This window comes from Amblyomma americanum, chromosome 3 (genome assembly GCF_052857255.1).
Source record: "Amblyomma americanum isolate KBUSLIRL-KWMA chromosome 3, ASM5285725v1, whole genome shotgun sequence".
NCBI lineage: Eukaryota > Metazoa > Arthropoda > Arachnida > Ixodida > Ixodidae > Amblyomma > Amblyomma americanum.
Window position 1 is genome coordinate 52,394,746 of NC_135499.1, and position 12,244 is coordinate 52,406,989.

A 12,244-nucleotide genomic window follows, 5' to 3' on the forward strand; every position below is an offset into this window, starting at 1 on the left:
GAAAGTCAAGAAGAGAGGCAATCCATTCATTTTTACACTACTCAGAAGACATGTACCAGGTGGTGAGCGAAGGCGCAGAGGATTCGATGGCGGAGAGGATGGCAAGCTCTGCCGGTATCGGGGACAGGGACAGGGCATCAGCGTCCTGATGCTTGCGGCCTGACCGATATACGACACGTATGTTATACTCTTGGAGACGAAGAGCCCATCGAGCCAGGCGACCGGAGGTATCTTTGAGCGAAGAAAGCCAACATAGGGCATGGTGGTCGGTGACCACGTCAAACGGACGGCCATACAGATAAGGTCGAAACTTTCCAAGGGCCCAGACAATGGCCAAGCACTCTTATTCCGCCACGGAGTGGTTGATTCAGCTTTCGTGAGGGTGCGGCTGGCGTAAGCAACCACATATTCCTCGAATCCAGACTTGCGTTGGGCGAGCACAGTCCCGAGGCCAATGCCACTCGCGTCCGTGTGTAGTTCAGTTAGGGGCTTGCGGGTCGAAGTGACGCAAGATGGGTGGTGCCGTGAGGAGAATGCGCAAGGTGGTGTAGGCGTCGTCGCAGGAAGGCGACCAACTCGAAAAATCCACATTGCTGCCGAGAAGTTGAGTTAAAGGGGCAGCAATGGCCGCATAGTTGCGAATGAAACGTCGAAAATAGGAACAAAGGCCTAGGAAGCTGAACAGTTCCTTAATGCAAGCAGGTTTTCGAAACGCAGTCACAGCACAGAGTTTGGCGGTGTCGGGGCGGACGTCATCTTTTGATACAACGTGACCTAAATTTGTCAGCTCACGAGCAGCAAATCGACACTTTTTTAAGTTCAGTAGTAGGCCGGCATCTGTAAGGCATGTGAAGACGTGCTTCAGCCGGGACAGATGAGTGGCAAAGTTGGGCGAAAATATCACGATGTCGTCGAGATAACACAGGCACGACTTCTATTTGAGGCCATGCAGAATGCTGTCCAACATGTGCTCAAAAGTAGCCGGAGCATTACAAAGGCGAAAAGGCATGACGGTAAATTCATACAGGCCATCAGGGGTCACAAATGCGGCTTTAGGGCAATCGTCGGCTGCCATGGGGACCTGCCAGGACCCAGAGCGTAAGTCGAGAGAAGAGAAGAGTTTCGCTCCTTGAAGGCAGTCCAGCGCATCATCAATGCGCGGAAGAGTGTAAACATCCTTTGTATGACCTTGTTCAGGCGGCGGTAATCAACGCAGAAACGAGTGGAGCCATCTTTATTTTTCACGAGGACCACGGGCGAAGCCCAGGGACTGTGTGAGGCCTGGATCACGCCGCTCTGAAGCATGGTGTCAACTTGGTCTTGAATAACTGGGCGCTCACTGGCTGAGACACGATATGGGCGCTGAAGCAGAGGCGTGGTCACCGGTGTCGATATTGTGGGGGACAGTCATTTTCATATTGTGGGGGACAGTCGACGTACGGGTCAAAGCGGGTTGGTGTGAATCGAAGGAGGAACGAAATTGATGAAGCAGAGCGAGAACTTGATTTCGGTGAGGCGCAGGAAGAGAGGCGTCGATGGAGGGAAGGAAAACGTCTGGAGACGAAGTGTCAAGTGCAGGAACCGGCGGGCTGAGGGCATCGACGTCAAGGGACGGCGAATCGTCATTTTCATCGCGATAGAGAATGAAGTCACTGATTTGCACGATACCGAGGCACTCACCGCGACGCACAGCGGAAGCATGTGTAAACGGATTGGTCACGAACAGCGCGCTAAGGCCAGCTGACAGAGTGAGGACGGCGTACGGTATGGACAGGTAATTGTGGCACAGAAAGAGGGGCGATGGTGTAAAAAGTACGTTGCCGTCGCGAACATGTTCAGAAGTGAGGGGCACAAGAACAGAAGAACAGGCAGGCAGTTCAGTGTCTTCGGCAACGACGGCTTTGGCAGGAGCAGCAGAAGGGGCATCGGGCGGCGAGGAACCGCTGAGCGCAAAGAACTGAAGTTCAGCAGGAGCACAATCGATGACTGCGTTATGGCACGACAGGAAGTCCCAACCCAAGATGATCTCATGAGAACAGGTTGGTAAAATGACGAATTCAATCACGTAGAGGATTTCCTGAATAACGACGCGAGCGGAACACGCTGTTAACGGCGCAATAGCCTGCGCGCTTGCGGTGCGCAGCGAGAATCCAGAAAGTGGGGTCGTCACTTTTCACAAGGAATGGCAAAAGGAGGCGGCCATGCCCGAAACTGCAGCACCGGTGTCGACAAGCGCCAGAACAGAAACACCCTCTACGGAAACGGCGATCAGATTGGCGGGACATAACTGAGGCCTTGGACATTTCGCTGGTAGCGCAGTTCTCGCCTCAGGAACTGCGGCGTCTAGTTTTCCTCTTGCGAAAGGTTTGGCCGCCGACGCATGGGAGAAAGGGAGCGGCGGGTGGAGAAGGTGGTGCGATCAGGTGAAAGCGGGCGACTCTGTGGTGGCTCGGCTGGCGGTGAGTAGTCACTGGGAGGAGGCCAGTAACCGGCAACTGGGGAGATTGGCGGACGACGACGGCAAAGCCGGGCATCATGACCAGGCAGTCCGCAAGAGTAACAAATGGGCCGATTGTCACTAGTACGCCAGGGATTGCCGTATTGTCGAAGCGGCCGCAAAAAAAGGCGTCGGAGCATGAGGAACTTGAGGCACAGACGCTTGAGGTGGAGCGTAGGTTGGGCGGTGGTTAGGCGGCCGCGGCCGTGCGACGGCGGCAGCGTAGGTCAGGGGTGCAGCGAAAGGTGCGGGCGGCTGTTCTTGTGCGGGCGGAGGGACCGATGGAAGGGCTTCAGCCACTTGTTCGCTGATGGCAATGCGAAGGTTGGGCGCCAGGAATGGAGACTGCACGAAGGAGGATGGCAGAAGCGACATCTGACGTGCAACTTCATCAGGCACAAAATCACTGATGTGCGCCAACAGTTGCGAGTGGTCGGCTGCAGCCGACAGGCCGGCAAGCGACTCGACAGGCGCTGTTGCGTGCGGGCGAGTGATGAGCCTCTGCTTGCGCAGCTCGTCGTATCTCTGGCAGAGACTGACGACTTCGGCAACGGTGCGGAGATCTCGCGACAGCAGCATCTGAAAGGCGTCATCCTCGATGCCTTTCAGAATATGCTTGATCTTGTCCGCCTCGGACATCTTGGCGTTGACGCGCGAGCAGAGGTTGACCACGTCTTCAATGTAGCTGCTGAACGTCTCGCCCGACTGCTGAGAGCGCTCGCGCAAGCGGTGTTCGGCGCGTAGCTTGCGCACAGCAGGACATCCGAACACTTCGGTGAGGTTCGCCTTGAAAGCAGTCCACGTGGAGAAGTCTCCTTCGTGGTTTCGAAACCACAGGTTGGCAGCGCCGGTCAAATAAAACATGACATTGTTCAACTTGGTGGTATCGTCCCACTTGCTATATGTGCTCACCCGCTCGTATGATGTGAGCCAGTCTTCAGGGTCATGATCGTCAGTACCGCCGAAGAGAGACGAGTCCCGCAGACGGAGGGAGCCGGAACAGAGCACTGGTGAGCCAACCTGCACGGCTTGGTGGTGGGCGGCTTCAGGCATAGCGGGCGTCGGTAGTGTGCGGTTGCGCAGGTCCAGGGCGGTACGAGGATGTTAAACCGAACCTCCACCAAATGTGCGGGGGCTTTAGTTAACGCTCAGGCGGCGGCGAAACCACGGATGCGACCAAGTCTCTCGTCTGTTCAGGTCAGCAGGGGCTCGGCCTGAGCGGTGGCAGTGCGGTTACTTCTTTTTTTTTCTCAGTAAATATAGGATGATGCACTTCTTCTTCTTCATAATAGCTATTTTGGAGTCCCTGAGAATGGTGCTCTCTTGGGCATACGCTAGGTCGAGGGCTATAGCTGCCTCTTGTGGCGTTTCAGAGGATTTGGTTTTGATTGTTGCCGAGACGATGTGGTCACCGTCCACCGTCACAGCCGCAACTGCAAAGGCATTCGTATGTTTGTGTTGTGCCGCATCTGCTTGAATTGTTCCGGAGCTCGGTCCGTATTTATGATGTAAGGCTTTGGCTTGTGCCTGTCTTCTATCCTCATGGTGTATGGGATGGATGCTTTTGGGAAGTAGTTTGATTAGTAGGGCCGTCCTATAGTCGCGGGGCAAGTCTACTTTAGCGTCTTTATTCGTAGGCTGAAATTTATTTCTGCGCCTGGTTAGAATGCTCCTGCCATTTGTGGAATTGGCTAATCTCCCTGTTTGAGCCATTAAATGGGCTTCTTTCAGTTTATTGTAGCTGTTGTGTATTCCTAGCCTCATAATCCTTTTAGATGAGGCATTTAGTGCGAGTCCTAAGGCAGCTTTGTAGGCCTGCCGTATCATGATATTCAATTTGTCCTTTTCTGGTTTCGCGACTTTTAGATGAGGTGGCACAAAGTATCCTGCGTAGCGCAATGGCCTGCACTAGACGACATAAATCTCCCTCACCCCTTCTTTTCGATTATCTATGTGATTAATTAATCACGCCGTCACTTTTACCGGGCATGTTAGCTTAGTGCGTGTGTCATTATTTCTCCATTTGTTTTTCAGTGCAGCCCCGGTAATCTTATGGTTTGTAAATGACACCCCAGTATTCTTATGGTTTGTACCCTTTTGACGGATCGTCCATTGACACCGACCTTTATTTGCGGCGGAAAAGAAGTTGTAGTTCCCCTACCTCTTTCTTTATGTATTTCACGAAGAATTCAGATTTTCGCACTGAACAAGTCAGGACTGATTCCCATGCGAATGCCGCAGTGTAGTGCACTGCTTCTTGGAATGTGTCTTCTATGCAGCCTTCGCATCCTTAGGTTAGCCAAAGCGTGATGTCATCTGCATAGTACGTCTGATGCAGGTCTCGTGTTTGTGCCAATTTCGAGAGAATCTTGATGACGGAAAGGTTAAATATGGAAAAGGTACGGAATGGAGCCCTGTTATGTTCTCTTGGTTCCTACACTCCAAAGCCAAAAAGGACTAGAAGGGGGCGGGCGGTTAGTCTCGGTGGGGAGCAACTGACTTGCCACAACCGTTAGCCTTTTTCGGGATCATCTAAAAAGCGCGCAACTGTCAGTCCCGTAGGAGAGGGGCGCAACAGATACTCCCCGGGAGCAGCCTTTTCAAGAAAAATGCAAACGAAGCGGCATTTTCAGTGCAAATTAGAGTGGGATTTTTAGAGTGGAAGCACCCATTACATGTAACATTTACGCAAACCATTACCACTTATTATAATCAGAAAGGAAACAGAAATGAACACACACGAAGACACCAGGATTTGAACTCTTCACCTTTGGATCGGGAACCAAGTACGGATATAACCAGGCCACAACAGCAGGCAGTCCAGAGTTGAAAGCAAACGCCTCATATACGGAGCACACACAGTTTGGGTTTAACGCTCGCAGTTTAATGAAACGCATTGCTGTTCAGGGCAAAGTATGGGGATTTTGAATTCTTATCATTTTGCGACAAGCTAAGGAGCTAAGGTTAGGCTTACAGAATACGCACAGAGGATTAAATCGCATTTTTGGTCAAAAAAGAAGTGTCGAATCGTGCATACATACCAGCCGTTACTTGAAAACCGCAAATCATTGCTTTCTTTCCTTTTTTAAAAATATGATGGTCTTATTTTTATCAACAGGCAGCTGCACATTGCGGCCTGTTGAAAACTAACACAGACGGTTGTGGTTCACTTCGTTTTTTTTTTACTGGCGGGAAGCGGCGTTGGGGAATAGAATATTTGCCGCTGATCGTTTCGCTAGGTGTCGCCGGTACTTACGCAGCATCAGATAAGCTCGTTAACAAACAGCAACGAAGTAAATCTACTTATACTCGCTTAACGCTAAGCCTTTCAACTCACATTTGGTACGTATTGAAGCTCGTAGTACTTGATTATGCACTTTCCCAGCTGCCAGTCGCTTCGATTCTACGAAGCCTTTTTCTCACTCAAAACAGTCCACCCTCTTCGGCCCGGACAGCTGCGCTGCTGTCACTGGCCTTATGGCTCATTACACTTGGGCATTCGGCGGCGAGAGCGAGCGAAATCCGCCGCCGCCGAAATGCTGCCTTGTTCACACTTCCCAGCCGCCACCTCGCCGCTCTTGGCGTACACACATATGGTTAGAAAAGTGTAAAAAGTGACGCTGTCGACGTACCATTTGCGAATGCAAGCTTCCTTACGCTAAGCGCAGGCATTCTGCGGGACTTTACGCCATATCTAACAATCCTTCCTTTAGTTTGCAGACAGAGAAGGAACGACTAGCGCAGACTAGTGGCGCCACCTGGCTATTAGGGCGGCAAACATTTTTGTCAACAAACCGACGCACCTCTTAAGCCTAGCAGCGGCAGAATCGTCACCCTAAATGAAAAATAAAGCAAATTTATCCCTCATACGTTTTGTTATAGGCGAAATGAGACGAAGCGAAAAACCTGTGCCCCATTTGTTCCCAGTGAATGCACTGAAAAGGCAGTAACAACGACAAAATCAGTGTGAAGCGAGGGGCCCTGCTTGGAGGGGCGCCGCCTTGTTTGGTGAGCAACGGCGAAATAAAGGGAGTAAATGCGGTCGTTCGTCCTTCAGTTAGTCTTTTTCAGGTCAAGGGCTAAGCAATTGGTCCGTGAAGTCTGCACACGGCACGTACGCGCTCACAGTTACTCCTTTCGCGTTGCTCACGGAGACTAACGGCTGCTATTGCTCCCACGGGACTAATTTTGGCTAAGAGCGATAGTGTGACTGGGGCAGGCTCTATTGCTCGGACCGTTATCACTGCTGTTCTGTTAGTGAGGAAAGATCGGATGTAGTTGTACATTACGTCCTTTCTCCGGGGTTGATTTCTCACATGTTTGTCACAATGTCTTTGTGGGTGACGTTGTTGAAAGCTTTAATAATCTTTAAACCCAATATTCCCTCGTCACCTTCGATTATCTCCTTGTTAAGCCGCAAGAGTATGTCCTGGGTAGACAGATGGGTCCTGAATCCTAACATTGTTTCAGGTAAATGGTTCATGTCCTCCGCATAGTTTTGGATCCCGTTCAAGATAACACCCTCCATTAGTTTGCCTAGGCATGATATTAATGAAATTGGGCGTTGCTTCTCAGTGCTGAGTTTCTTGCCTGTTTTATGAAGAACGGTGATTTTCGCGTGTTTGCTCGCTTGTGGCATGTTGGCTGCCTACCAGAATTTGTTCATAAGGTCCGTAACCTCCGCGATCGAGGTTGTGTGTAAGTTCCTGCCTGCCTTATTTTGTTACTTTGTCAAGTCCTGCGGCAGATGTCCGCAATTCTCCAATTGTGAACCAGACGTCTGCGTCTGTTATGTCTGCGTCCAAATTTCGATTTTGAGTCCCCCAGTAGCCTGGTTGCATGGCATCCTTATCCGTGTTTAGGTGTTTAGATAGCGCTCTGTTAGCTCCTTCATTGGGTCTTTAGTTGTACCCGCATATTTATGTAAATCTATACGGCTGACTTTGTTGCTCGGGACGTGTTTGTTCTTGGTCAAGGAGGTGTTTAGAAAGATGCCATGTCTTCTTATTTCCGAGTTGTCCGTTCATGCTTTCACATAATTGGTTCCAATGTTGTGTTTGGAGTGTATGTGTATGTTCCCTGATTCGCCTCTAGATTTCAGCGATCTTTGTTCCGAGCCGTTTGTTGTGTTTTTTTTGCTTCTTCGAGCGTTTTTGGAGGCCTCTTAGTGACTCCCATAGGTGTAAGAGCTTTTAGTCTGTAATCTGCTGCTGTTTGTCGACTGGCCCCACAGCGCTTAGTGGAGCTGACATCCTCATTCAGACAGGTTACCCAGTCGCTAAGGTTAGTGATATACTTTGGAGATGTTTTGTTTCGAAGTTCCCTTAACTTGTCCCTATCCGCGTTTCGTATTTCTTTAGCTTTCGCTTTGAGCTTTGTCGTGGGGAAGGTAATGCTAAGGATGAAGTGATCACTACCAAGATTTTGGCTGCTGTTGGGCCACTTTGCGTTCTTGACGTTTTTAGACAGGGACAAGTCGGGAGACGTGTCTACGCACACACTGTTACCCAATCGTGTGTGGTAGCTCGTGTCTTTAGCGTTGTGAGCCCTATAGTGATTGTATGGTTTGCCAAAGCATTGGGTCTTCCCAATTATTTTGGCTGCTTTTGAAATCTCTCAATTTAATGCGGCTTGCTCCGTACTCTTCTGATGGCGCTGCCACGCGCACAGGTGAAAAATTATGAAGACCTCGTTTCCAAACCACAGCGCGAGAGACAGGCAGTTTAACACGCGTGAACGCTGATAGGTGACGAAAGCGATGATATTGCAGGCAGAGCTCGACCTCCTTTGCACGTATTCGCGTGGATAAGGGAATTCTTAAGCAATTCATAATTCTTTTGCGCTAAGGGTATTTTAAATTCTAACACATCTGCTCTGTCTAGAGGTGTCTCACCAGGCTCCGTTCTTTCGCCGTTGTTGTTTAATATACTCATGCGTGATATGCCCAATCACCCGGTCGTCAAAGTTTATGTGCATGCGGATGATATTGCCTTTTTCGCTCCTGCCAAAAATATTCATATCCTGTATCAATTGTTGCAAGAGTATTTAATTGCTCTGGAAGTTTGGCTGGACAGACCGAGGTTAACTTAAAATGTCAATAAGGGCGCCGTACTTGTTTTGCCGCATTTCTTTTTCGTATCACTCTATTGTAATCCCGGAACTTGTTTCTGTTAAAAATTTGGGTATAATAAATGACCTGCAATTAGACTGGCGGCCCCTAATTAGAAGCTTTGTGCTTAAAGGCGAAGGTGCCATTGACCGGTTTATGAGGATGAGCAACAAAAATTCGATATGTGTCATGACACTTTGCTCTTTATTTGTAACACCTATGTGCGGCCATTGCATGAATTCGGCTCCGTTCTCTTTTCTGGGTGTCCAAGGTAGAAGCTGGAACCCCTGTTTAATATGGAGCGACGCGTTCTGCGCCTCTGCTTAGGTCTGCCTAAATCAGTGGCTAATGCTGTGCTATACTTGAAGGGGCGGATACCTGATCGAAATTCGTCGTTTCAGCTTCTCACTGAGCGGATGTTTTTAATGTTTTTGAGCCTGTTCCTGGATTGGCTAACCCCATATTTACAACGAACCCAACTCTCTTCTTTGGTGCTTTTTTGGCTTAGGTACAAACTTATTCAGGTTGTGTTCACTAATTCCCTGCTGTCGGAAATTTTTGTATCAATAAATTCTTTTGTACCAGTTAAGCACCGGGTGGCTGATACTGTAGTCTCCTCTCACGGCACCCTCACAGGGAGTGCTAAGAATCTGCCTGCAGATGTATTAAATGGACTTATTGAGGTGAATTTGGATAATTTTTCTAACCATATTGCCGTTTTTACTGACGCCTCCTAGGAAAATGAAAAGGCAGCCAATGGCTTTCACTCAAGGGCTCTAGATTGGAGCTATTCATTTCGCACCCCTGACTATACCCCTATTTTTGTCGCTGAGTTTCTGGTCATTGAGTTGGCCTTAATAAGGATTCCATGCAGTATACCTCTCAGGTGATTATACTTTCAGACAATCTTTCCATTTTTACAGCGCTCGAAAAATCGAGGGATACTCCTATGAGCCATTCCCTTCATTTTATTATTCCACCACATAATACAGAAGTACGCTTTCACTGGGGCCCTGAGAACTACGGCATTGCTTCTAATGAGAAAGCCGATTTATGTCGGAAACTCCGCTCTTGGCGGACGCATTGTCTCGAACGTCTTAAATACTGTTCACTTGACTATATCACGCTTTCAACGATTTCAGCGTCTCGATCCACTACTTGAGCCGTGAACCTCTCCGTGCTGTAGCGCATTTACAACACCTGGAGTGGGCGGATGTGCAGTTTAAGGCAAAGTGAGGTGCCCATGACCGTCTTGCGCTGCAGAATACTACTACTAAATCTTTATTTACGTCCAGCGGGATTATCTCTGAGCAACCTTTGAGAGTCTTGTGGCGAAATTGGGTCCATAAATTACCTTAAATTTTCCTCTTCTGCCGGGTGTTCGCTTCTCTCCGTAGATTTAATCTGGAGATCCCCCTTGCTCGACTAGGGCTTCCTCCATCTATTCCGATTCCGCTAACCCTCGGGGCAAGCGCCAAGGGATATGCCCTGAAACCAGAGTGCGATTCACGAATATATAATTGCATTAGGTAGATTCCTCTGCTAGGTTGTGAATTCACTGCGTTTTCATTTCCGTTTTTTTCCATCTTTTATCCAAATTCGAGTCTAGGACACAAAATTATCCAATGACTCCGCTCCTTGTACATGGGTACGTTTTTATCCGCAATGTACCCTGGCCAATCCCGCGCCGTGGGTATGTGCCGCTAAGCCTAAGGTCATCATCGGCATCATCAGCTCAAGAGACTGCAGCAGTTCGAATAGGCAGGAAGTTAAAATTTCTGCCAACTGATGGTTAATCTAAGGGAACATTAGGAACATTATGACGCGTCTGACCTTAAACCGGAGTGGCACTCCATCTTGGTGCTGTGCTCAGCCTTACCTACCGTCTAGTGCTATGTTGCTCTGTCTTTTTGAGAAGTATTTATCGTGGCCTTTGCTAAAAATTTGTAAATAGCACATGTAAACACAATTCAATTTCAGGGTAATAAATACCGTGGTTTAGAAAAAAGCTGCGGCAATGACGCAGTCGTTTGAAGAAGCGACCAGTGAACAGATCTGCTCGCTCCGCCGCGGTTTCGAATCCCGCTCCCCCGACTATGACTCTATATATTTATTGTCGTCCCCAGGTGCCATGCTCGCTTTCCACTGCAGTGAGGCTCTTATGCGGTCGCTTAAGATAAGACATAACACATCAGGTGATAATATATATCTGGTAATAGAAAAAAAAATCGAAGTTTTTACGACCGCGCAAGCAAAAAACGACCGAGGATGGCGAGACGAAGGCTAAGTGCGACCGCCGCTCGCTCGGCTCCTCCTCTTCCGAGCGCGGCCATTTTCGAAAGTTCGGAAACTCTCGTGCTCCTCCATGTTTTGACTGCTCGGGGAGCTTGAGTGAAAGGCCGTGCAACGCGCAAGCGACTCTTGAGGCCGCCATTCGCTCGCCTCGGCTGTGGGTAAGAGCAGCGCTCTTGCGGTTTACATTCGCGCTTGTCGCGCGTCGTCTGCGTCATTCGCTTTATTCCCTCGGTTGAATCGAGGGCTTTTTCATCCATACGCTCGCGTAGCTAAGTTTCTCTTTATGTATTTTGCGGTTTCTTTGGCTTCCTACCTGACGTACTTAGTCAACCGGAGGGAACTGATGCCAGGACCGGGAGACGCAATTTGCAACACTTACGATGCGCCATGCATACGGGGAAAGAAAAAGCCGTACGATCGACCGAAAGTCGCGTGGTATTAATTAAGCCAGCTGAAGGGATGTTCGATGCCTCCGCTAGCGACGCCTGCCCCATCATCTCATCAGCCTCATCTAATAACTAATGAATATTAATAAAGTATTGTCATCGCCTTCATTGCATTTGATGCCTAGAATTTTTAGTTAATTTCTAATGGCATAATATTTTGTATTCTGTAATTTCTTGCTTTAGTGAAGACAGTGAGAATGCAGCTTTGAAAACGGGAAGAGCATTTAAATTTCAATGGAAACTATCGCGGTTTCAATAGGCCGCATTTTATCGCCTTTAGGGTCGCGTGGTCAAACTGTTACAGAGGACGCCCTCATTGCGTTTGGAATCGAAGCCCTTGGAGATGGCTACTGGAGACCGCATGCTAGGAACACGTGCTTGTCTTTGCGTGTGGTCGGAAAACAAGCATTGCTGTTTGCACTGCTTTACTTGAACCACGGTGCTGAGGCGATGGCGGACCCGAAGCGCCAAGTAGGTGCGGGGATATCTCAACTCCGGTTGGTGGAAGTGGCGCCTCAGTAGTTGTGATTCTGCCTTTCTTGTAATGTTTTATTTCTTCGGGGAGAGCGGGAAAAGCAGTAATTAGTAAGAAGCGAGAAATTGGCGCAAAATAGAAGGAATGCGCGCGCCCGATAAAAAGAGAGAGTTGGGGCAGTTGTCGCAGTTTCGTCACGGCTACAGAAGGAGACTGCCCGATCCTGTCATGACTGAGAGGCTGACGGAGATCCGGCGTGGTGCGGATGCCGGCCTCCTTGAGTGCGGGAGGCTTGGCAGGGGGCTCTGGCCTGATTCCACAATGTTAAACACGTAGTTTGTGTGTTAGACTCTTGAATAGTCGGAGGCTGACGGGCGTCCCGCTCGGTGTGGTCTCCGACCTGGTTGACAGTTGGAGTTTGT

The 12,244-nt window shown here is 49.3% G+C and overlaps 1 protein-coding gene across 1 annotated transcript; it reads right to left on the reverse strand.

Moving 5' to 3' along the window:
• Nucleotides 1-819: 819 nt before the first annotated feature.
• On the reverse strand, nt 820-3,550 carry LOC144123722 (uncharacterized). Its single transcript, XM_077656497.1, has 2 exons — nt 2,777-3,550; nt 820-837 (listed from the first exon to the last, which is right to left on the reverse strand). Exons 1-2 carry the CDS (start codon nt 3,548-3,550, stop codon nt 820-822), a joined length of 792 nt encoding a protein of 263 aa, XP_077512623.1.
• Nucleotides 3,551-12,244: the final 8,694 nt, after the last annotated feature.